The sequence below is a fragment of the Alexandromys fortis genome, unplaced genomic scaffold (assembly GCF_014885135.2).
Source record: "Alexandromys fortis isolate MF-2015 unplaced genomic scaffold, M_Fortis_MF-2015_v1.1 scaffold_349, whole genome shotgun sequence".
Classification (NCBI taxonomy): Eukaryota; Metazoa; Chordata; class Mammalia; order Rodentia; family Cricetidae; genus Alexandromys; species Alexandromys fortis.
The window spans coordinates 201,391-225,850 of NW_026068216.1; the positions used below are offsets into that span (position 1 = coordinate 201,391).

At 45.9% G+C, this 24,460-nt stretch overlaps 1 protein-coding gene across 2 annotated transcripts in view; it reads right to left on the reverse strand.

The window, feature by feature from the left end:
- Window positions 1–16,147, reverse strand: part of Rab40b (RAB40B, member RAS oncogene family) — a 32,243-nt gene extending 16,096 nt beyond the window's left edge. For both annotated transcript variants that reach the window (XM_050130453.1, XM_050130454.1), the window contains exon 1: window positions 15,905–16,147. In XM_050130453.1, coding sequence (XP_049986410.1) covers window positions 15,905–16,049 — 145 coding nt within the window. In that variant the 5' untranslated portion in view covers window positions 16,050–16,147. The remainder of the gene's footprint in view (window positions 1–15,904) is intronic.
- Window positions 16,148–24,460: the final 8,313 nt, after the last annotated feature.

Consider the following 24,460-nt stretch of genomic DNA (forward strand, 5'->3'; position numbering starts at 1 on the left):
CCATCCATTCATCACCCATCCATCTACATCCATCCGTCCACCACCCATCCATCCATCATCCATCCATCCATCATCCATCCATCACCCATCCATCCATCACCCATCCATCCATCACCCATCCATCCATCATCCATCCATCCATCATCCATCCATCCATCATCCATCCATCCATCACCCATCCATCCATCACCCACCCATCCATCACCCATCCATCCATCATCTACGTACCTACCTATCTATTATCTAATATGGCCACAAAGCACACAGACACAGAAGTCGAGGACTCACACAGGTAATTTTAGGTTCACACAACACAAGAATTTTTCATAATCTTTCTTTAGTTTCTGAGATATTTTGCTTTATGCTGGCTAGTGTTTTCTTGATATCAGCTCATCTGATGTCTTATTGTGTTTCTTCTTTGTTGTTGTTGTTATATTTTTGATCCATGAGGTTGTAACACTGATGCTGTCAGTGTTAGCATAAAAAATACTATTAAAATTCATTGAGTGTGGCTAACTCTGCCTATGAGGCGAGTCGGGCCAATGAACTGGCTCTGTGGGTAAGGGTGCTTGCCTCCTGCATTTGATCTCCAGGGCACAATGAGTCGGAGGAGAAAACTGGTTCCTGTAAGTTTCCTCAGACCTCCACATGTGTGACATGGCCCACAATGATGTGTGCACACACATATACAATAAATACTGAAAAAGAACATGATTACAATAAAGGAAACTTCTAAAACAAAGCCTGTCAGAATGCCCATTGAGTCAGAATAACAGGGTTATTAATAGAAAGATAATTTTAACCTTAAAAAAACCTCACGCACAAAAAAAGAAAAAAAATCAAACACCAAGCTATTCTCCGCACACTCAGATGAATAAGTGATTTAGTAATCTATTTTGACTCCTCCACCAGCTGCTGCTCTCTATTTCTGGGAGTGAGTCGACAGGAATGTGCCCCTTCCTACGAAAGATCACTTAGGGTGCAAATACTGACTAAATGTAATGTATAATATGTTCGTTTCCGAGCACCTGACTTTTGAGTAATATCAAATCAAAATATGAGCTATCAGATTTGGGGTTTGGGGGTGAAGCCAATGGTCTGTAAGCAGACAGTGGTGACAATTGCACAACAATGAGCACACTCAATGCTGCTGGAACAAAATCAGTCTAAGATGGTTCACTCTGATCTTAAATGTGTGATTTTTACCATATCAGAAAGAGCTTGGCCTTCTGTCTCCTCCCCGGGACACACCGCTTACCTTGTGAGCTCACTCATCTGGGCAAGCGTGGTAAGGGAAGCCAAGTTCTATTTTTAGCAGCACCCTGTTCTAAATCTGCACAGAGAACACCGCTGTGGTTATTGCTTATCTTAGAAGGATCTCTGTGCCCTTCCCGGGGTCCACTTTTGGTATAGCAGACACTGTATAGAACACAGCGTGTGTACGGTGGGAAGGGAAGGGCCTCACGGAACCTAGCTCAGAGGATGTGACCTGAGCGAGCAAATCACCTGTCTGTTCTAGGTTAGGTTGGCCCGTCCCCGTTACCCCAGAAGATGCCAGGATGTCATGACGTCAAGACACCGAACCTCACAAATATCCTGGGGTTAGAAAGGGCAGGAGACTGGACATATGGGGGCCTGTTGCCTTGCAGATATCTGGAATGTATGAAGGAACTGGGCTCCCAATGAGCACACAGGAGTGTTGTGCTGGTGTGTGTGAGCTGTTGACCCTTGTGTGTAGTGATATTTCACTTGTATTTCAATAAACAAAGCTTGCCTGAAGTCAGAGAGTAAAACAGCCACACTGATCAGCCTTACAGACTAGGCAATGGTGGCACACACCTTAATCCAAGAAGCCACACTAGTTTGCCATAGAAACCAGGTGGTAGTGGTGCACACCTTTAATCCCAGCACTAGAGAGGAATATAAGACAGGAGGAGACAGCTCTCAGACACAATCTCAGTCTGAGGATTCCTGGAGGAATTTCGGACTGAGCTAGAGGCAAGCGCCAGTGGCTGGCTGTATTGCTTTTCTGACTTTCAGGTTGAACTCCAATATCAGTCTCTGGGTTTTTATTAGACATGCTACACTAATGGGCTAAGAGCTGTGTGGTCCAGAGAACGAACATGAATATGAGAAGCCCAGGAAGAAGCATGACACTAACACCTGTTTAACTAGGTGGTGGTGGCGCACGCCTTTAATCCTAGCACTTGAGAGGCAGAGGCAGGTGGATCTCCGTGAGTTTGAGGACAGCCTGGCCTGGTCTACAGGAGGAGCGATTCCGAAGTGCACGCGGGGCCCCGAGTTGCTGTCATTGCAGCTGGGAGGAAGGGACCTGGGGAGCCATACCTCCTGCCTGTCCTGTGTTGCCTGGGAGTGAGCAAAACACACTTGGTTCTTGTCTGTGAGCAAAACTTTCTGATCTAATTAGCAATGTGTTTATATGTATACATATGATTGTGTATCTGCATATATTATGTTTTGTTTTATTCATTTATTTTTAAAGGTTTATGTCTTTATTTTATGTGAGTGCTTTGTCTGCATGTATGCTTGCCCGTATGTATGCTTGCCCACCAACAGAGGGCATCAGATTCTGTTACAGATGGTTGTAAGTCACTGTATGGCTGTTGGGAATTGAACTCAGAACCTCTAGAAGAACAGAACATCCAGTGCTCCTAATTGCTGAGCCACCTTTCCAGCTCCTCTATAGATAATTTGGATTTCCTCTAATATAGTAAAGGATAGTAAGTGGGTAATAATGTCAATCATTAGAAATAAAAGGTCACTGGAGATACTGGTAAAAATTACTTTTGTATGGGGTTGGAGAAATAACTCAGCGCTTAAGAGCACTGGCTGCTCTTGCAGAGGACCTGGGTCCAGCTCCCAGCATGCACGTGGTGGCTAAGAAACGACTGTAACTCCAGTGCCCTCTTCTAATCTCCATGGGCACTGGATGAACACAGCATATATAGACATATGTGCAGGCAGAACACCCATTCACATAGAATAAAAATAAATCTTTTTTATAAATCCTTTGTAATTTAGAAAATATTACTGGAGATATTGGATAAAGGCAACTAAAACAGACGGCCAGGGCAAAGCCTCCATGTCATCTGCGAGTCTGTCGGGCTGGGGTGCCTGGTCACTATGGGATCACGAAAGCCTAGCCGGACCTGTGATGAGGACCCTAAGCCTGAGGCTGACTTTGGGGGGGGGTCTTGGGAGATAAAGTTCTTGATAAGGTCCTAGCCAACAGAGACCAACATGGGTAAGTCAAAACCAACAGCTGCTAGAAGAGGAGGTCCCTTGGGGGACCCCAAGTTCTTGGTTCTGCCTTCATGAGAACGGTAGCACCAGGCTAAGGATGTGGCTCAGCTGGTAGCATATGTACTTGTCCCAGCATCCACAAAGATCTGGGCTTGACGCTCAGTCCTGCATAAACCACACACAGTGGTATATGTCTGTGGTCCCAGCACTCAGGCAGTGGAGACAGGAGGATTAGAAATTCAGGGTTAGTGCCAGGTGGTGGTACACACCTTTAATCCCAACACTTGAGAAGCAGAGACAGGTGGATCTCAGTGAGTTTGAGGTCAGCCTGGTCTACAGAGTGGGTTCCAGGACAGCCAGGGCCACACAGAAAAATATGGTCTCGAAAAAAAAAAAAAAGTTCAAGGTTGTCGGGTGTGGTGGCACACACTTTAATCCCGGCACTCAGGAGGCAAAGGAAGGACAGATCTAAGAGTCTGCATAGAGTTCCAAGTCAGTCAGGGCCATGCAGTGAGACTTTTCTCAAAAACAAAAACAAAAAAACAGCCCAGGGTCACCCTTGGCTACACAGCAAGCTCTTGGCCTGCCTAGAAAATCATCTTTAAAATGGGGGTCACTGCCATCTGTGCTGGATTGAACGGTGTCGCTCTAGACTTTATATCTCTCCAGAATCCCAGAACCTAACCTTATTCGGAAAGAGAAATAGGGTCTTTTCAGATGTAGCCAAGATGAAGCCATAATGAATTAATTTGGGCCCCCAATCCAGTGCCTGGTATGCTTATAAGGATAAGGAGATGGAGAGACATACAAGTCAGCCTGCCTTATGCCAAAGACCAAGGATTAATGATACCAAGAAGTGGGGTGGCAAGGAAGGGCCCTCCCCTCAGGCTGTCAGAGGGAGCAAGGCTAGCTGACAGCTTGATTCTAGGCTCTGCCTTTCTCTCTGTTTAAGAATCACTGCAGCTATTGTAAGGCCCCATGTGTCAATTGTCACAGCGGCTTGGGAAGCCTTCCTCCGCTAGCTGCACTTGAAGGCCCGCCCCCTCCCTCTGCTCTGCTCTGTCTTCCACAGCCTAAGGAAAGCTCCCACAGAGGAGCCCCCCTTTGCAGGTTCCTCCCACACCAGCTACCTGACCCCTAGTTTGATGAACTGGCTCCACCCAAACCCCCACAGACGTTCAGTGACCTCCCAACACACACAGCATTCTGAGCAGACGACACCAATTTCATCTGTGCATAGGTATTATTAATCTAAGAGAGGACGGTGAGACTTCACAGCAGTCAGTGCATGTTTTCCTGTTAAGATGACAACCTTTTGTATGAATAATTAATAGTCTATACGACTAGGCCAATTACTGTTTAATATGGATATTTATGAGTCTTCCTCTATAAACCTGTTTTGCTTTTATGTTGTTTAAACCAATCAAACCAATCCTGCCACAACCCACAATATTAACACACGGTCAATTCAAATGTCATGTTTAGAGGAGGGCAATTAAATGTTAACTGCAGGAGGTTGGGATACACAACCCACACAGTGTAGCAACAGTTTGAGGCCGGTTTTGCCTCAGGTCAAAACCTTGAGGAGCATTGGCGAGGGCCTATGCAATTCTTTTTTTTTTTTTCTTTTTTCGAGACAGGGTTTCTCTGTGGTTTTGGAGCCTGTCCTGGAACTAGCTCTTGTAGACCAGGCTGGTCTCAAACTCACACAGATCCACCTGCCTCTGCCTCCCAAGTGCTGGGATTAAAAGTGTGCGTGCGCTACCACCGCCCGGCCCTATGTAATTCTTTATCAGCAACATTATGGGATTCTTTCTAAGACACGACCACCAGCAGCTAGTACCAGGCAGACCCTGCTGGGACCACAGCACCCTGGGCTTTGGCTTGACTGTCAAGCTCTGGCACTAACACACAAAAGGAGCATCTCTCTGCCTGGGCTCCTGATGGTGCAAGTGTATTTGCTGTCACTCTGCCAGTGGAGGCTAGGGAATAGAAATCACAGGGCAGTTCCCCCATTAGCTAGGGATCCAAGACTCAACTGTGTACCTGGTGGAATTCTGTAAACTGTGTATCTGAATTCGATACAATATGTTCAGAGTCTAACAATCAGTGGGCTTGTGTACCTGAATTCGATACAATATGTTCAGAGTCTAACAATCAGTGGGCTTGTGTATCTGAATTCAATACAATATGTTCAGAATCTAATAATCAGTGGGCTGGAGAGATGGCTCTGTAGTTAAGAGCACTGGCTGCTCTTGCAGAGAAACTGAGTTCAATTCCGGGTACTCACAACCATCGGTGATTCCGGATTCAGGAGACTCAGCGCCCCCTTATGCCTTTAAGTACTACGTGCACGTGGTATACAGGCACACATCTGAGGTCAGACACCCTGACCCACTGTCCAAAGTCCAAATTCTTCTTTCATGGATGTAAAATGTCTAAGATGCCACAAGAGTACCACTGTTTCAGCCATGTTCAAACAGTGGTTCTTTGTATAGGTTGTTCCAGCATATAGGAGGAAAAGCCAGATTCACAGACGGCTGTTCATTCAGGAAAACAAGCAACACTAATGATGCAAGCAATTTGCTAAATTGGTGTATTATCACAGAAAGTCCTATCCTAAATCCAGTCACTCTACCAAGACGGTGCAATTACATTTTGTTTTGTACGGTATACAATAACGGTTTTCTGTCTGGGTGTCAATTTTTCAATAAAGTTTTAATTGTGGGGTTAAAAAAGGAAATTAAGATCGATGGTAGCTATGGTGGCACATGCCTTTGATTAAAACTCAGGAGAAAGAGGAAGGCAGATCTCTCTGAGTTCAAGGCCAGCCTGGTCTTCATAGTGAGTTCCAGCTAGAAATACATAGTGAAACTATGTCTCAAAACTAAAACAACAGCAACAACTAAACGCCCTCAACCCCAAATGTCATGGAATGCCAACTCCAGTTTAGAAAAAAACAAAGCATGTAGCCAAATTCACTCACAAAAGAAAAACAATGCTGTGCGCTAGCAAGATGAAGAGATGAACGTTCAGAGAATGAAGGCACTTATCAAGCCTGATGACCTGAACCCCTTCCCAGAACACACATGGTAGAAGGGAGAGAGCCAGTTCCCAGAGATTGTGTTGTCCTAAACCTCATGCATTTAGATACATGATAAATAAATAAAATGTTAAAGGAAGAAAAATCATGCTGTGGAAAAATAAAAATAAAACTGTCTAAATGGCCCAAAGATCATACACATAGTTCCATACTTAAAAACTGTACATGCCAACAAACCTTGGAAAAAAAGAGTGGGTTGATGAGATGGTTCAGTAGTTGTTCTTCAAGAGGCCCCAGATTCGGTTTCCAGAACCCACATGGTGGCTAACAACCCCCTGTAAATCCAGTTCCTGGGGATCCGGGGATCCAGTGCCCCTTTGTGATCTCTGTGGCCACTGCATGTATGTGGTACACAGATACACACAGGCAAAACACCCAAATGCTTTTTTTTTTTTTAAAGAAAAAACTCTATCCACTTCTCCAGGGTCAACAGTATACCAGGTACTGGAGTCACAGCTGCTTATGAACCAAGAAGCAATAACTTCACTATAACAACCCCACAACCCACCAGCAAGGACAACAGACAATGCCACCGTGGAGGTCAGGTGGAGACAGATGAGATGACCTAATGCCACCGGGCCTCCCGGAGACCGTTTCTTGGATATTCCTTGCTGATGCTTCTTCCCCCCCCCCACCCTTGTGTAATAAAGGGCTGACGGTGAGACCCAAAGCTTATTACAAATTTTAAAAAGCCTTTAAAGGGCGAGATCAGCTGGAATGAACCAACTCTGAGATAACATAAAACGTGAAGAAATTCCTGTGAGCTGCATTTTTGTCATAAACATTTTTTTTTAAATGAGGTAGTGTCTCCGGTCTCTCAGCTAGCTTGACCTTCACCTTGCACTTCAGATCCAGTTCTACTACCTGAGTGACAGGATCATAGGCGTGTAAACCCAGAACTTCACGCCCGTTAGGCAAGCATTCTATCTACATACCCAGTCCACATACCAAGTCTCAAATAAATACTCTTGAAAATTATTTTGAGGCTGGGGTCATGGTTCAGTGGATAAATGCATCTGCTGTAAAACCAGAGGTCCAGCCCAGGATTCACGTAGTAAAAGGAGATAAATGATTCCTCCAAGTTGTCCTCTACATGTGAGCTATAGCACACACACACACACACACACACACACACACACACACAGACACACACACAATAAAATGTAAACATTTCAAAAATAAATAAAAATTTATTTATGACTCGGTAGGACCTCCATCTCATGGGTTTTTAAGTGTAAGCCCGTGGGACACTGCAGAATTTTTCAGCGTTTTATTTGTACGTAATCTTTTCTCTGAGGGTAGCAAATTAAGCAAGGTACATCTGGGAATAAAGTTTGAAACATAGTTTAAAAATCTTATACTGCAAAAAGCACGCACAGCCTGCACATGCGTGTTGATATGGCCCATTGCACTCCTCACACCTAAGAGTTGCAAGTTCAAGACTCATGGGACTGCAGAGTGAGTTCAAGGCTAGGCTCGACAACCTAGTAAGAAGCCATCTCAAAACCAGAAAGTAACAAAAGGAGGCATGGCACGGTAGCACATACCTTTAATACTTTAATACTCCAGGGGCAGAGGCTGTCAGACCTCTATGAGTTCCAGGCCAGCCAGAGCTACATAGCAAAACCCTGTATCAAAAAACACAACAAGCCGGATGGTGGTGGTGCACACCTTTAATCTCAGCACTTGGGAGGCAGAGGCAGGACGATCTCTGTGAGTTCGAGGACAGCCTGGTCTACAAGAGCTAGTTCCAGGACAGGCTCCCAAACTACAGAGAAACCCTGTCTCAAAAACCAAATAATAATAATACAAAATAAACAAGACTAAAAAACAAAACAAAACACAAACAACAACAAAAGCAAACAAATGAAAAAAGAGGGCTATGTTTGAGCAATGCCTAGCACGTAGGAGGCCCTAGGCTCACTACCAGTACCACACACAGACGCAAATGCAGCTTTATTGTTTTCAAGTACACAGAAGTATTTCTCAACATTAAAAAAAAATTGCATTGGAAAAAATGTTCATACTTCATACGTGGCACCACGATCTACAAAGAAGTAGGAGATCAAACCCTCTTTAGGGAGCTTCCCCAGCGGGCACGGGTTCAGGTTGGAACTCTTGAGTTCACACCAGGAAGCAATGACTTTATACATCATGTTTTAAGTCTTAAACAGGTTGCCATGGGAAACCTGCAGGGTAGCTATGCAAATGAGCAAATGCAGGGTTGCCTGCAGAACAGAAAGAGGAGGAAACGACAGCTCTGGGAGGAACATTTGTCACGAGCAAAAGAAAGGGGAAAAGATTACAACTGGGTCACTGACTAAGGAAGCCTTAATGCCCCTTGTATGGACAGAGCATTAAGGAAAGGGGCTTTCCTGAACATTATTTCTTAGAGCGAGATTTCTGAGTGGTGGGGATATAGCAAAGTTCCCTGAGTCCCCCCTCCCCTTCCACGCACCTCCATATAGCAGAGGCCACTTTACAATCTCAAGGGCATTATTCACCCTCTCGGGACCTGATAATATAACTTGTCCCCTAAATGATTCTTTTGTTTTGTTTTGTTTTGTTTTTGAGACGCGGTTTCTCGGTAGCTTTGGAGCCTGTCCTTGAACTAGCTCTTGTAGACCAGGCTGGCCTCTGCCTCTGCCTCCCGAGTGCTGGGATTAAAGGTGTGCGACACCACAGCCCGGCTCTCTAAATGATTCTTGTATACTCTCAATACATGGGAATTATTATTATCTCTTGGTGAAAATGAAATTTAAAAAATATGGAGATTTTTCCTGAGAGGAAGGAGCTGGAAGGGCTGGAGAGATGGCTCGGTGGTTAACAGCACTGGCTGCTCTTCCAGAGGACTGGGCTCAATTTCCAGCACTCACATGGCAGCTCACAACTGTCTGTAATTCACCTGAGAGTGATCTGACAGCCTCACACAGATATACATGCAGGCAAACATCAATGCGTGTAAAACAAAAATAAATAAATCGTAAAAAAAGGAGCTGGAGACACAGCCAAGAAGGGAAGTAGTCAGGGAACATGGCATGCCTGTTCTGCTGGAAGCATTTGGGAAGCAACAGATGTAGTATTTGGGGTCTGTTTAATCCACTTCCCTTCCCTAATGAAATTCATAAACTACAGAACAGTCCTCGATCCGGGAAAGGAAGGTCAGGAGCTGGTGTGGGACGTACCAGCCACTGAGGCAAAGGGGAGAACCTGTCGTGGGATATGCATAAAAACTACCAGCCCTGTTCCTCCTGTGCCTACTTGGGAAAGAATAAACAGAACAGTCCAGAAAGGTTGAACTGGAGACCCGCTTGCTGGTCAGGAGAGAGAACCTTGGGAGAGACCAGGACACCATAGTCGCCGCAGGAATGGAAGATAGGTCCCTTGGGAAACAGGCACCATAGCAAGGGTCCTCATAGGTGGCAAGACCCTGAACCCAACACCCTTTGCCTTCCAGCTGCCGGACAAAGGACAGTAAAAGGACCAAGTCATTACGCTAACGAGAACACACCTCACAGGGCTCCCTCAGCAAGACAGGAGGAGCTTACATGAATGAGGCATGCCCAGAGGGGTGCAAACCAGCTGCCATGGTTTGGATGACTGTCCCCAGCAGCCTGCACGCTTTGGTGTGCTCTTAGGGTGACAATTTTGGTAATGGATGGAGCCTTGAGCTGGCTGGTGTGAAGTCTTGGGTCACGGTGGAATCTCAGCTGCCTCTTTGCTCTTCTTTTGCTTCCTGTTTGAGGAGATAAGGGGCTTTCCTCCAGTGTACTTACTGCCTTGCACCAGGCTCAGAGCGTCAGTGCTGCTGGCCATGGATTAAATCTCCAGAACTGTGAGTTAAACAAACCTTTTGTCTTTATAAAGCGAGTACCTCAGCTATTTGTTATAGAAACGGGACGCAGGCTAACATACAGACCAACTGCTCAGGCCCAGAGTACTCCAAGAGCTGTTGTCAAAGAGCTGGCACAAGGAGGGAAGACATTTCTCCAACTGGTTAGCTAACTGTCAAAAAATTACAAAATGTGCATTGATTTCTGTGTTCACTGTTTTTGTTTTTCTGTCAGCTTAACTGAGGCTAGAGTCGTCTGAGAAGAGAGAACCCCAGCTGAAAGAATCACCCACCACACTGGGCTGTAGGCAAACCTGCGGGGCATTTTCCTGATTGATGACTGATGTGGAAGGACCCGCCCACTGTGGGTATCGCCATCCCTTTGCAGGAGGCCCTCTGTATATATAAAACAAAGTGAGCAAGACAGTAGCATTCCTCCATGATGGCTGCCTTAGGTCCTGCTTTGAGTTCCTGTCCTGACTTTCCTTTATGATGGGCTGCAAGATGAAATAAAACTTTCCCAAATTGCTTTTGGTCACGATACTTCTCACAGCAATACAAACAAAACAAAACAAAAAAGACAAATAAACAAGACAATCACTCATACCACATCCCAACTGGAAGACAGCCATCGGTATCAAAGGTAGACCAACAGCTTTTAAAGGGGAACATTTTCACTGCGTGTCAATAGGACACAAAACTCACCTCCAACCATGAGGCATTGGTAGTTTTGGTTATGTTAAAATCAGAGTCTTCTGTTTGCTCAAAAGGATTGACAAAATGCTCCCAGGGGAGAGTCACTATGCTCAGGGCAAGTAACTAACACAAGACTCATAGACATATTTTTAAACACTCCCACCAATCACTAAAAATAATCAAGCTCCATGAAAAAAAAAAAAGACAAAGCTGTGCATATTTGATAAAACAAGAAATAAAAAATGAAAATGTGTTTAATTTCATTAGCCAACAGAAAATAAAAATCCTAAACAAATGCTTTAAAAAATTTCTGTGTCTTTTTGAGGTTGGATCTCATGTAGCCCAGGCTGGCCTTGAACTTGCTATATATCTAAGGATGATCTTGAACTCCTAATTCTCCTGCTTCAACCTGACCTCTTAAATGCTGAGATTGCCATTCTAGGCCACTACATCTATGTTTTTCGTTTTGCTTTGTCTAGTTTTGTTTCCTCTGTATAACAGCCCTAGCTGTCCTGGAATTAGCTCTTGTGGACTAGGCTGGCCTCAAACTCAGAGATCCACTACCTCTGCCTCCCAAGTGCTGGGATTAAAGGCGTGCACCACCACCGTCCGGCTTATTTTGTTTCTTTAATGTGGTGTTGAGGAGCAACACTAGGCCTTCATGCACGTTAGGAAATCACTCTGCCAAACGAGCTACACCCCCTAGATCACACTAAAATAAACGAAAGAGGGACTGGAGAGGTCGCTCAGTAGTTACGAGCCCATGATGCTCTTTCCAGGAGCCTGGGTTTGGTTCCCAGCTCCCACATATAGCTCACAACCTTCCATAATTCCAGTCCCAGGGAATCCAACATCTTCTTCTGATATTCATGGGCACCAGGCATCTATGTGGAGTACCTACGTGCATGAAGGCAAAATACTCACAACAATTTAAAAAAAAAAATCTAAAATCAAGCAAAAGAGAACAGCTAAAATATGAAAGGAAAGTATTAAAGTGATTAAAGTGTTGGTGAGGGTATAAGTCACCACAGCTCTTGTAGAAATGTATGCACCAGAGTTAAATTTATGTGTAAGTATTCACGTCTGGTGTGTGTGTGTGTGTGTGTGTGTGGTTATGGGAACTGAGCCCATGGTCACACATATGGAAAGGCACATGCTGTATGACTAAGCTACACACTCAGCCCCACACACGTGTCTCACACTCAGCATTGCTAACAGAAGTGAAAAAGACAAGCACTGGAAACCACGGTGCACAGCAAAGAAAACCATACCATCAGAAACTGGAAACCACACACATTCCCATGACCAGCAGGACCGGCAAGCCACAGTGTGGCCACTTAAAGTGTTTACAAACAAGAACCTCACATGCATATAGGAGCGAGAGAAGCACTCACAGAGGAGCAGACGCTGTGGGATTCTCCTTTCCACCGTATAGATTCAGGCAAGAGTGACCTATTCTGTCAAAATCCAGGATTGTGCTTATGTTGAGGGGCATGGTGGGACTGGTAGAGGGGAGGCTGGCAGAATCACATCTTTTTTTTTTTTAATTTTTATTATGTATACAATACTCTGTCTGCATGTATGCCTGAAGGCCAGAAGAGGGCGCCAGACCTCATTACAGATGGTTGTGAGCCACCATGTGGTTGCTGGGAATTGAACTCAGGATCTTTGGAAGAGCAGGCAATGCTCTTAACCGCTGAGCCATCTCTCCAGCCCCCAGAATCACATCTTAATCTGGATGCCGGTGACATGGCATGTTAGGGTTGTGGAGTTCGCTAAGCCGTGTAACAACAGAATGTGTACCATTCTACAGCACATGTCACCCCAAAACGTTAAGAGTAACGAAAGCATGACAAAGGGACCAAGGGACAAAAGAAAGTCCCTTCTGCCTGCTTTGACAACACAGTGAACTTACAAAAACTTTAAGTCAGTAAACTATGAACTCAAATAGATATTTGACACTTTTTACTTTAAAGTTTCATTTATGTTTACTTTCTGTGTATTAATGATTTGCCTGCATGCAGGTATGTGTAGCACGTGCTTGCCTGGTGCCTTCAGAGGCCAGACGAACACGTCAGATCTGTGGGAACTACAGTTACAGGCAGTTATGAGTTCCAGCACCATGTGGCGCTGGACACGGAACCCAGGTCCTCTGGAAGAGCAGTGAGTGCTCTTAACTGAACCGTCTCCACAGCCCCTCAAGGAGATCTTCAGTGAAATGTGGAAACTGTTTACATTGAAAAGAGGAAAATAGCAAAAATAAAGAAAAGCTTTGGAATGACATCATTCCTCAATTAAAAACTAAGCTGCAAATAACTGCAAACAATTTACTAAAAGCAAAATGCTCAATAAAGAAAGACAAGCTAGCTGGGTGGTGGTGCCACGCACCTTTAATCCCAGCACTTGGGAGGCAGAAGCAGGCAGATCTCTGAGAGTTTGAGGCCAGCCTGGTCTATAAAGAAGAAAATAAGAACAACATAGTGACTGCATTTGGACAATGCACAGACATCCAGCATAAAACTGCAGGGAAGAACAGCAGGCATCTCATCAATGTGCACGCTCAAGCCTCATAATCTGTGAGTGTGTTAGGGTACAGATGGAATTAAAGTTGGTAATAGAAAGTATTAAGACAGAGATATTGTCCCGGATCGTCTATGTGCACAAAAGTTATCATAGGGTCTGTGGGAGTGGCAAGGGGAGACAGGAAAATTCATGTCAGAGTGAAGGGAAATGAGGAAGACACAATGGCTGCCAATGGCGCTGAAGACCAAGAGAGGGGCTCGGAGCCCTGGGGTGCAGGAAGGTTCTAGAAGAAGTTGAGAAAGACAAGCTAGAAGACTCTCTCCTTGAGTTCCATGTCCTACTTATGCCTTGCCTTTAGGTCAGCCAAACCGTAGATTGCCAGACCCAAAACTGCGAGAGAATACACTTCTGTTGTTTTAAGCCGGCTGGTAGTCATTTTTTGTAACAGCATACAAGAAACTAATACAAAACCAATAGAAGATATTTTTATGGACATAAGAACAAATTCCTCTGAAATTAAGCAAATATTTTTTTTTTAAATCTAGGAACTCAGATTATCTAATATACCAAAACCTCTGAGTCATGGCCCGATTAAGCAAGGAACTGTAAGGCAAAGAAAAACAGTCTTCAGAAATTCCTGAAGAAACGACAGACTACCCATCTAGGAAGTCAGTTGACTGGAGGCTTTCACCATGACAACATCAACTACTAGACAGACAGTGAACAAGTTCCCAGGTGTTGAGGGAAAAGAGCAGTCTAGTCTAGGAACACTATGTACAGCCAAGGCTTCGTCCAAAGGCAGACAATGGTGTTCTCAGTGCAAGCAACTCAAGAAAGCTCTTAGTCTTTCCTGGATAACTGGTAACGAGAGGCACCACAAAGAACCTGGGAGTAAGCTATGCTTCAAAGGGTTAGCCAGTGCTGAATCCGGGTGAACACTGCACCCTGATATTAGAGCCACAATACAGACTCGAGGGTTATGAACCTCGGCAGTATGAGAATTGCAAAGTGGGCTACAAAACCAGGACATGGGTGGGAGAGTGGAGCGTGATGCTGCAAACATCCCCCTCCCCTGCCAAAGCACCGAGAGTCTCACGACGAAATGTCTGTCGTCCTGATAACAGCATAACGGCCCCATCCTCATAATGGCGTCTCTCCCCCATTTATTTATATTTCTTCTTTCTTTTCTTCTCTCCCCTCTTTTCTCCCTCCTGTTCTGTTTTCTTTACCCCCTCTCCCAGAAAGGGTCTCACATTGTAGCCCAGGCTGGCTTAAAATTCATGTCCATTTAACCCCCTCTGCTTCTTGAATGCTGGGATTACAGATGTGAGCCACCATACCCGGCCTGTTCTTCCTACTCCCTTTTCTTAGCCCTAGAAGAAATATTTAGTAAATCAAAGGTCCACAAAGGCCACAACTATGGTATCAGTTCTTTCTCAGCCACGTCGACAATAAAATATGAAGGAAAGCCTTGCTCAATCTAACCAGGCTGCTCACATGTCATCAACGTCTTTCTCACTGCCCACATCAAGCAACTACTGTGGGACTCATATCCCTTTTGGGGGTTCTCTAAATGTTTGACTCTTCCTCTGCTGAGGCCAATGCCTCATTGAGCACCAAGACCTGAAGACCGGACTGTGGATACGTGCCTGCTCTTGGGGTAGCGCTGTCCAACAGAACTTTGCCCTAAAGGTCTAAATCTGTGCCGTCCAGGCTGGCAGTTACCGGCCCTGGACCACACGCTTTGTAGAGCCTTGCTAGCCCATGTGGCATTGCCAGGGGGGCTAGAGATGCCTGCAAGCCCGGAGGACGGAGGTCTGTCCTAGAAAGGTGAGCTGAAACCTCACGATGATACCAAAAGGCAATCACAATAGTCATTCTCCACAGCCACAGTACGAGGGAGGCGTCACCACATGACTATTCTTGTATGTCTGGCCCAGGTTTCTGCCCCAGTGTTTTCTTCCTCTCGGGTGCAGGGTCTCAAACCTCAAACTTCTATCTGTGCCCAGTCTCCCGAGCCTCTTAGTTGGGCACCTTCCTACACTCAAGCCAGCTCCACAGGGTCACTGAGGCGCTTCCTCCTAAAAGCCCTGTCCACTAGAACAGGGAGCCCCAGTGCTAGATGCTTGGAACACGAGGCTCAAGCCTAGTCTTGTTACTCTCTGCTTGCAGTCCCACGCACCAAAAGGTCACGGCCCCGGAGCTCGTGGACTCTCCTGTTCCCTAGTCCGCTGCCTCTCTGCCCATACCTCCCGCAATCCCACTCACTTCTCCCAGACTCGTCGCTCGCACCTGCGGTCTCCCTCGACACCCACCCCGAGCCGCTTTGCGGACTCTGCCCACAGCGCGCAGTCTACCCCAGCATGCGGGACCTAGCCCTGCCCAGTCGCTCCGTGGGCTACACCCACTCTGGAGCGGCCGCTCGCACCGAGACCCCAGCGCTGCGCCTCCGGGTGCTGCGACCGCGCTCCCGCCGCTGCGCTCACCCGCCGGGTGGCCATAAGGAGACTCGGCTGCTCCGTCCTGCAAGCTGGCCAGGATCTCGCCCTTGCCCACGTCGCTGTCGCCCACCAGCAGGAACTTAAGTAGAAAATCGTAGGCCCGCACAGGGCTGCCCAGGGCGCTCATCATGCCGGCCTGGCCACCCCTCCCATACCGGCCCCAAGCTGCGCGCAGGCGGCTGCGGGTCCCCGAGCTCCGCGGGGAACGCGTTTGCTCCACCGGCCAGGGGCGCTTGACAGCCGCAGCGTCCCGCCCACTCTGCCTCGTCATTGGTGAGTCGCAGTTGCTGAGGTAGATACACATGCTCATTGGCTAGCAAGCTCGTCCATCTAGTTCTTAACGCCTCTGCACCTCGCCCACCGCCTCTCTTGGGAAGACTTGTTGCCTCGACCAATGGAGATCCGGAGGCGGTGATGGGCCGTGCCAGAAGGAAGAGGAGGCGGGAGGCCTGCTTCCACAACCAATGGAAGAGAGGGTTGGCAAGGAAAGGCGTGGCCAATGTCACTCCTCCCGGTGAGCTAGTGCACATCGGGAGCCGGCTTCAGATTGGTGTGTGGGAAGTGAGACCCTGCCTGGTAACAAGGATTTACCCCGCAACTCCACAGAACTTCGAATGCTGGCATAAGAGCTGTGCACGTGTCCGTGTGGGCATCAGATGGAACTAAAAGATACAGGCAGTTGTGAGTTCCAGGACCAAGTGGACACATGGACGCTTGCACCCTGGTGTGCGCGCATGGGCGCCTCAAGGTCTTCGTGGGTTTCTCTGTCGATGCATATCAGTGTATCTACTTGTGTGTGTATCGCGTGCCTGTGAACAACATGTTGGGGACTTGCCTGTCTTTGACCTTCTCTTAACCCCTAGGGAGCAGTGGACGTTTGAACAAGCCCGGCTCTGTGCTCTGGGGCTTCTCACCAATAGGCACTAAGTTACATAGAGTAACTGTAGTTTAGCATCTCCGCTACATCTTCGATACAATCTGAAATGGAAGAGCTTCTTACACTCTGTGCCCTCTGTTTTATTAAGGAGCACATTGTACTGGTTCGTTCAGTTCCAGGAGCGGGTGGAAAAGAAATAGCGGTGTAAGAAAATTACCAAAGTGTTTGTGGACACTGTTCTAAGAGGAATGACTGTCCGCAGCTTCAGAACAAGGATGTTTTAACGCCGAACAGGCTGGTGTTGAAATAGGAAGCGGTGGGGCTGCGTCTCCAACACCCCGGCCGCTTGGCTAGCTCATGCCCGAAATAACAACACACAAACTGTATTCATTTAAGAACTGCTTGGCCCATGAACTCTAGCCCTTACAGGCTAATTCTCGCACCTGGACTAGCCCATTTCTAATAATGCGTGTAAGCACCCCAAGGTGCGCTTACCGGGAAGATTCTAGCCTCCGTCCATGCTGTCCGGGAGCAGAGCAGAGTCTGACCTCACTTCCTCTTCCGCCCAGAATTCTATTCTGTTTACTCCTCCCATCTATCTTTTAACCTATCAGGGCCAAGGAGTTCCTTTATTGCTTAACCAATGAAATCAACAGATTGATATATGACACTCCCACATCAGGCTGGTCTTTGAGCAAGGCAACGGCTGCTTCCCTGCAGGACTGTTAATTACCTTTCAGAAAGAGTTGACCACAATAAGCTCTAGTTTCAAAATATGGTTGCAGTTTAGAATGGGTAATTGAGACAGGGTTTCCCTGTGTATCCTTGGCTGTCCTGGCACTAGCTCTGTAGACCAGGTTGGCATCAAGATCTGCCTGACTCTGTCTCATGAGTTCTGGTATTAAAGACATGTTCCACCACTACCTAGTGCTAGGATGGATGATCTTGCTGAGCCGATTCTGACTCAGAACAAGACTATCTTTGACTTAAGGCCACACTGTTACTAACCAAGATAAACAGTAGCTGCAGCACCAAGACATTGCAACATTGTCTGTCCACATAGAAAAACCTCCCTTAAAGAGCTCTTTTGAATGCCTATGCCTAGACAGCCTTTCCCTACTGTTTTGCAAGATGAAGTTGTTACACAGGGCATCAAGTAAATTCTACTTTTGCCCTCTTCTGTCACAATTCCCGTCTCACCAGCCTGTTGGTGTCATTCCTGTGAGATGACGGCATATGGTTTAAGATTATAGCCAGTCTGATTGATGGCGTTGGAGACCAGCATCAACAAGGATAACACTTACCAGGGTAGGGGAGTGGGGAATAGAAAAATAAGTAAAGAGAACCAAGATGTGAGTGAAAATAACAAATCAAAGCATAGGATAGTATCTGGAGGGAGTTCCAGTGAATACTGAATCACCCTAATTTCCATTTGCTTAAATACCTCAACCCCAAAAGGTATGAGTAAGGTAAAAACTGCAATAACACGATACAAGAAATGAACTGAGCAGTTGGAAGATTACAGGATACATTCTTAGTTAAACGTTCTGTGGCCAGAACAAGACAAGTAATGCTCACACCCTAGACCAAAACATTCTGTTGACTTTTGAGGCCAAATAGGACTACACAATGTGACCCTGTGTCAACAAAACAAAACCAACCCCTATACTTCAAAATTTTTCCTTTGCCAATTGCATTCATACAGATTTTATTTTTTATTATTATTTCTAAACTTATGTATATGTATGTCTGTGTGAGTGTACACTGTTGTGCACGCGGTTGCCAACAGAAATCCAAAGGTGTCAGATCTCTTGGAGATGGAGTTACAGATGGTTGAGAGCCACCTGATATGGGTGGGACCCAAACTTGGGTCCTCTGGAAGAGCAGCAAGCACTCTTAACTGATGAACCATGTCTATAGCCCCCAATTAGGATTTCAAAGTTTTTTCTTTGATTGCCAGTTTATTTACAAAACTTACTACTTACAGACTGATCAGTTGATCAGTTGACTGATTGACGTGCTGGCAAAGCCACTAATTACAAAAAATAAGGCAAGAGCTTTACTAAGATTACTAAGATACATCTCAGGTCCCCCTCCCCCTTCCTCCTCCTCCTCTTCCTCCTCCTCCTCCTCCTCCTCCTCCTCCTCCTCCTCCTTCTTCTTCTGCTTCTTTTTAAATAATAACTTTGCCAGCACGTCAAAGTTCTTGCCTATGGTGGTAGTTTGAATAAAAATGACTCTCATAGGCTCATATATTTGAATGGCTAGTCACTAGGGAATAGCACTGTTTGGGAAGGATTAGAAGGTGTGGCCCTGTTGGAGGAAGTGACTCTGGGTGTGGGCTTGGAGTTCTCAAAAGTCCACACCCAGCCCAGTGTTTCTCTCTCCCTCTGCCTGCCTGTGGATCAGGATGCAAAGCTCTCAGCTACTTCTCCAGTGCCATGTGTACCACCATACTTCCTGCCATGATGACAATGGACTAAGACTCTGAGATTGTGAGCAAGCCCCAGTTAAATGTTCTCTATAATAAGAGTTGCCTTTGTTATGGAATCTCTGTGTTAGAACAGTGACTAATACACCTACCAAACACAAAGTCCTGGGTTTGATCACCGAATAAACTGGGCATGGTGGTACACACCCATAATCCTAGTATTGGGGAGGTGGAGGTAGGGAGATCAGAAGTTAAGGGTCATCTTTGGCTATGTAGCAAGTTTGAACCCAGCTTAGACTACATGAGACCCTGTCTGAAAACAAAATATATAAAAGTCTTCAGCCTGCTGCCTGGAATTATACCCAATTTCAGCCTTTCCCTGCTGTGGTACAGAGCCAGAACACTTCCTGGAGGGAGTGATGAGTGGCATCTGTCTCCTTTCCCCCCATGGTCCTTATCATATCATAGAAGTCACTTTGAAGCTGGTCTTTACTCAGCTCAAACATGGCAGCTACCACCTGAAGGGAAAAATCAAAGGTACCTTGGTATACTGAAGGGCTCCAGGCCACATATGTGTTCAGTATTCATGGTTTATATAAAATCACATAGAATTCATATAGATTCTATAAATAACCTTCTATACTTATACTTAAAATAATCTCTGGATTATTTTCAATACCTAATACAATGTAAATGATAATAGTGATCCCAGCTAGATTATTTGTAGTATCTAATACAATGTAAATTGTTGTTCTTACTGTTTGGAGAATAATGATAAGAAAAAGTCCCGCTCATATCCTATACAAGTGAATTTTTTTTTCATCAAATATTTTTAGGCAATGGTAGATTGAGCCCATAGTGCAAAATATACAGAGGGCCATTGGAAATGCCAGAAAGACTGTTGCTATATTCAGGTGACCGTTTTTTGCCCTGAAATAAATATGAGGCCCACCAAACAGCAACCCAACATGGATGCTTACTTCACAAAGCAAGAGTTCCCACTTGATTTGGGTTGGATGACCTCTCCAACCCATAATTTTAATAGTTGTATAAAGTAGGCAGAATGTAGAGAGATGAATACACCACTAACAAATCTCTTCAGTCCAAGGCTGGGCTTCTAGCTCTGCCCACCTCTGGTTACTAAAAAATTCCTCTTTGTGGTCAAGCTGACACATCTATGAATTTCTGTCCATATCCTAGTCAGCTCTGAGAAACCAGGCTCTGACTAACAGGAGTCACACTAAAAGGACAGACGGAACAACAGAAAAAGGGGACCTACAATTTCTCATGGTGAAATACAACAAGAAGGTACACGTGATGTTGACACTTTGGAAGTGAGGGGAGGGTGGCTAACATTGTATTTTATGTTTAAATTACTATACATAAGAGATCTATAAAACAAGCCAGGCAGTGGTGGCACACACCTTTAAACCCAGCACTTGGGAGGCAGAGGCAGGAGGATGTCTGTGAGTTCGATGCCCTGGGTAGTGGTGTCTATCCCAATGCCAAATAAAATAAAATCCTGCTCAGCCTTGTCCACAACAGTGAAAAACTTGGAATGAAGGCTTACCCATCACGTCTAAGTGGATCTTCCAAGAGCTAGTTCCAGGACTGGCTCCAAAGCAACACAGAGAAACCCTGTCTCCAAAAACAAAAACAAAACAAAACAAAGCAAAAAAAAAAAGAGTGTCAGAGTCCTGTTTGTTCCTTCTTCCCTGTCTTCAGACACTAGGACACTAGATCTTTTTGGAAGAGAAAGCATGGCTCATAGATTTGTCAAGATAACTTGATTTGCTCAAGCTCTGTTCTCAAATGCCCATTAATGGTTTACTGTTGGGGTCTTGGAAAGATGACTTGGAGGTTAAGAGTAGTGGCTGCTATGCCAGAGGACCTGAGTTCAAATTCCCAGCAACCACATGGTGGCTCACAACCATCTGTAATGAGATCTGGTGCCCTCTTCTGGCATGAACAGGCCAGCAGAACACTGTATGCATAATAATAATAAAAAAGATTCACTTCACTGGTGGTAATCCATGTGTGCTCTGAGTCAAGCAAAGGTACTAGGTAGAGTGGATATTTTGTTTATGTTTTAACAAATAAAGCTTGCCTGAGATCAGAGGGCAGAGCTAAGCCACTAGAGGCCAGGGAGTGGTGGCACACCCCTTTAATCCCAGGACTCCGAAGACACAGACAGATGGAGCTCTGTTAGTTCAAAGCCACCCTGGGCTACACAACTGTTGAAATAGGAAGCGGTGGGGCTGCGTCTCCAACAACCCGGCCACTTGGCTAGCTCATGCCCGAAATAACAACACACAAACTATGTTCATTTAAGAACTGCTTGGCCCATGAACTCTAGCCCTTACAGGCTAATTCTCGCACCTGGACTAGCCCATTTCTAATAATGCGTGTAAGCACCCCAAGGTGCGCTTACCGGGAAGATTCTAGCCTATGTCCATCCTGGCCTTAGAGCGCAGAGCTATCGTGTCTATCCGGCAGAGCTGAGCATGGCGCTGTCCGGTCTCTCCGGGAGCAGAGCAGAGTCTGACCTCACTTCCTCTTCCGCCCAGAATTCTATTCTGTTTATTCCTCCCACCAATGCTTTAACCTATGAGGGCCAAGCAGTTTCTTTATTGCTCAACCAATGAAATCAACAGATTGATATATGACACTCCCACATCACACAACTAACTCCATTTTGTGCTAACATCCATCTTGGTACCCAATAGCCTTTTGTCTCTGACTCAAGCTCCTGGGAGATAAGTCCCAGCAACTCTGACTCCTTGACTCCCACCCGGAAATGTACAGCCACCACCACCTGCCTGTTACAGTGACTCGCTGCTGACTACGGCTTCTATAACTCGCTGACACAGACAATCCAGGGCTATTTTGTGGTCACCTTGTCCATCTTATCTTGGCAAAGCAGAACAAGATTCTTACCTTTAAAAGCCCGTCCTTCTCCTACCTCTGCACAGTAAATCTCGGATTTGAGTTTGAGACTCTGGCCCTACTTACAGCTTTAATAAATCTGGCTTATTATGATCTGAATTGAGTCTGAAGGAACCCAGTAATAGTGAGGACCTGGGAACTGGCTTGGCTCTGGGACACAGTGGAGATAGTGTATGGACCACTGCTGCCATGGTTGAAGTGAGGCAGTGCCTCTACCACACCCCATCTACCTTTTATCTGTAGTACGAATAATAAAAACCAGAGTCAGATATAGGGGTTAAAGCTGAAGATCAGAAAGCTGGGTGGTGGTGGTGCACGTCTTTAATCCCAGCACTCAGGAGGCAGAGGCAGGCGGATCTCTGTGAGTTCAAAGACAGCCTGGTCCACAGAGTGAGTTCTAGGACTGGTTCCATAGTTACTGAGAAGCCCAGACTCAAAAAAAAAAAAAAAACCACAACAAAACAAACAAACAAAAAGCTGAAGATCAGAGAAGCAGAACATTAAGGTACTCGAGACACCTTTTACCAAATGCTCAGACCGCAGGGGCGATGCTCAGGCCGCAGGGGCGATCCTCAGACTGCCTAGACTGCACTTTGTCTCCCCAGCCCTCAGTCTCTGCACTCCAGTGAGTTCCTGTCTCTTCCCCTTATATTCCTCTCTCTGCCCAGCCATATTGCTCCTGTCTCCACCTCCCTAGTTCTGGGATTAAAGATGTGTGATCCCAAATGCTGGGATAAAAGGTGTGAGTACCACCACCTGGATCTGTTTCTGGATTGATCTTGTGTAGTCCAGAATAGCCTTGATCTCACAGAGATCTGTCTGCCTCTGTCTCCTGAGTCCTGGGCTGAAAGGTGTGTGCCACCACTCCCTGGCCTCTAGTGGCTTAATTTTGCACTCTGATCTTCAGGCAAGCTTTATTTATTAAAATACAAATAAAATATCACTACACTTACCTGACCCTTCTTCCACCCTCCCCTGTTCCTTACCCTTATACCTCCATCTCCACTGAAGTCTACCAAACTGATCTCTCTACTCACAGGCCCCTACTGTACTCCCTGAAACTGGGCTTGTTGGCCCCTTTTGAAGGTTCAATAATCTAATTTTTCTTCATTAATACATGTCAAAGACACCAGAAAATGTGTTTCCAGAATACTCTATGTCAGGTTAGTACCCACACTTGCAAAGACCAGACTGGGTTGTAAAAGCTTGGACCTTCCCATCGGGTCCATGCCCCACAAGCTCGGGATCCTGAAGGCAACACCTGCCATTCAAGCTGCATCAGCCCACAGTGCTGTGTGTGTATTATCAGAGAGCCAGTCTGAGGGTACCTGGTTTTCCTCGGAATAAACTTTGACTTGGCATCCACACCGATTGCATAAGCCCTGAAAGGCTTGAGGTCTTGCTTTCTACCAGACTCAACTTTCTGGTTCCTTTGGGTGTTAACCACCTACACGCAATTGTGTCCAACTTACCAGTGTTGTTTGTGTGTCTGCTCCCACACACCTCCTGAATCCAGGGTCTCAGACACTTTTCAAGACAACTCTTTCATCTTTCTGGGCCCCTTAGGGAGCTGAGTGAAGCGTGTGTTGGCTTCTGTTTATGTAAGATCCAGGCGCAGGATTATGCTGTAGTTATGAGCTCCTGGGTAATGGTAAAGAACGCAGAGGGCTCAGCACTGAGAAGTGGGAGCAGCCTTGTCCCAGGCTAATCAGAACCCAAGCTTTAGAAGTACTGCACAGAACAACCCACGTTTTACAATTAAGTTGCCATTTATTGGACCCCAGACTAGGAATACTTGCAAGCAAAGTTAAAAAGCAGTGTGTGTGTGTGTGTGTGTGTGTGTGTGTGTATGTGTGTGTGTGTGTGATCATGGAACCCAGAGTCTCAAACGTGCTAAGCAAGGCAAGTATTATACCACTGAGCTACAATCCTATCCCAATTTAAAAAAAACAAAACTTCCCTTTTCTTGCAAATGTCCCTTTTCCCTTTAGACATCTTTCTTTCCTTCCCATAGGAACCATCCCGCAGGGGACATCAGAACGCCACTTGAAACATCTGGCTTGAGAGCTGTCTTTATACATTAGCCAATTTGCTTTATTTGCAACTGGATGTAGCTCTCCAGTCTTGTTGGAGATTATCTACCAGGATGGAAGTTAATATCCAAAAAGGATTGGGGGAGTTGGGTGGAGTCGCGGATACTGGGCCATGTCTTCTCTCAGGGCTCACACATCTGCTTGCTAGTGTAGGGTCTGAGCAAATGCTGAAGAAAGACCCCGACTCAAATAGT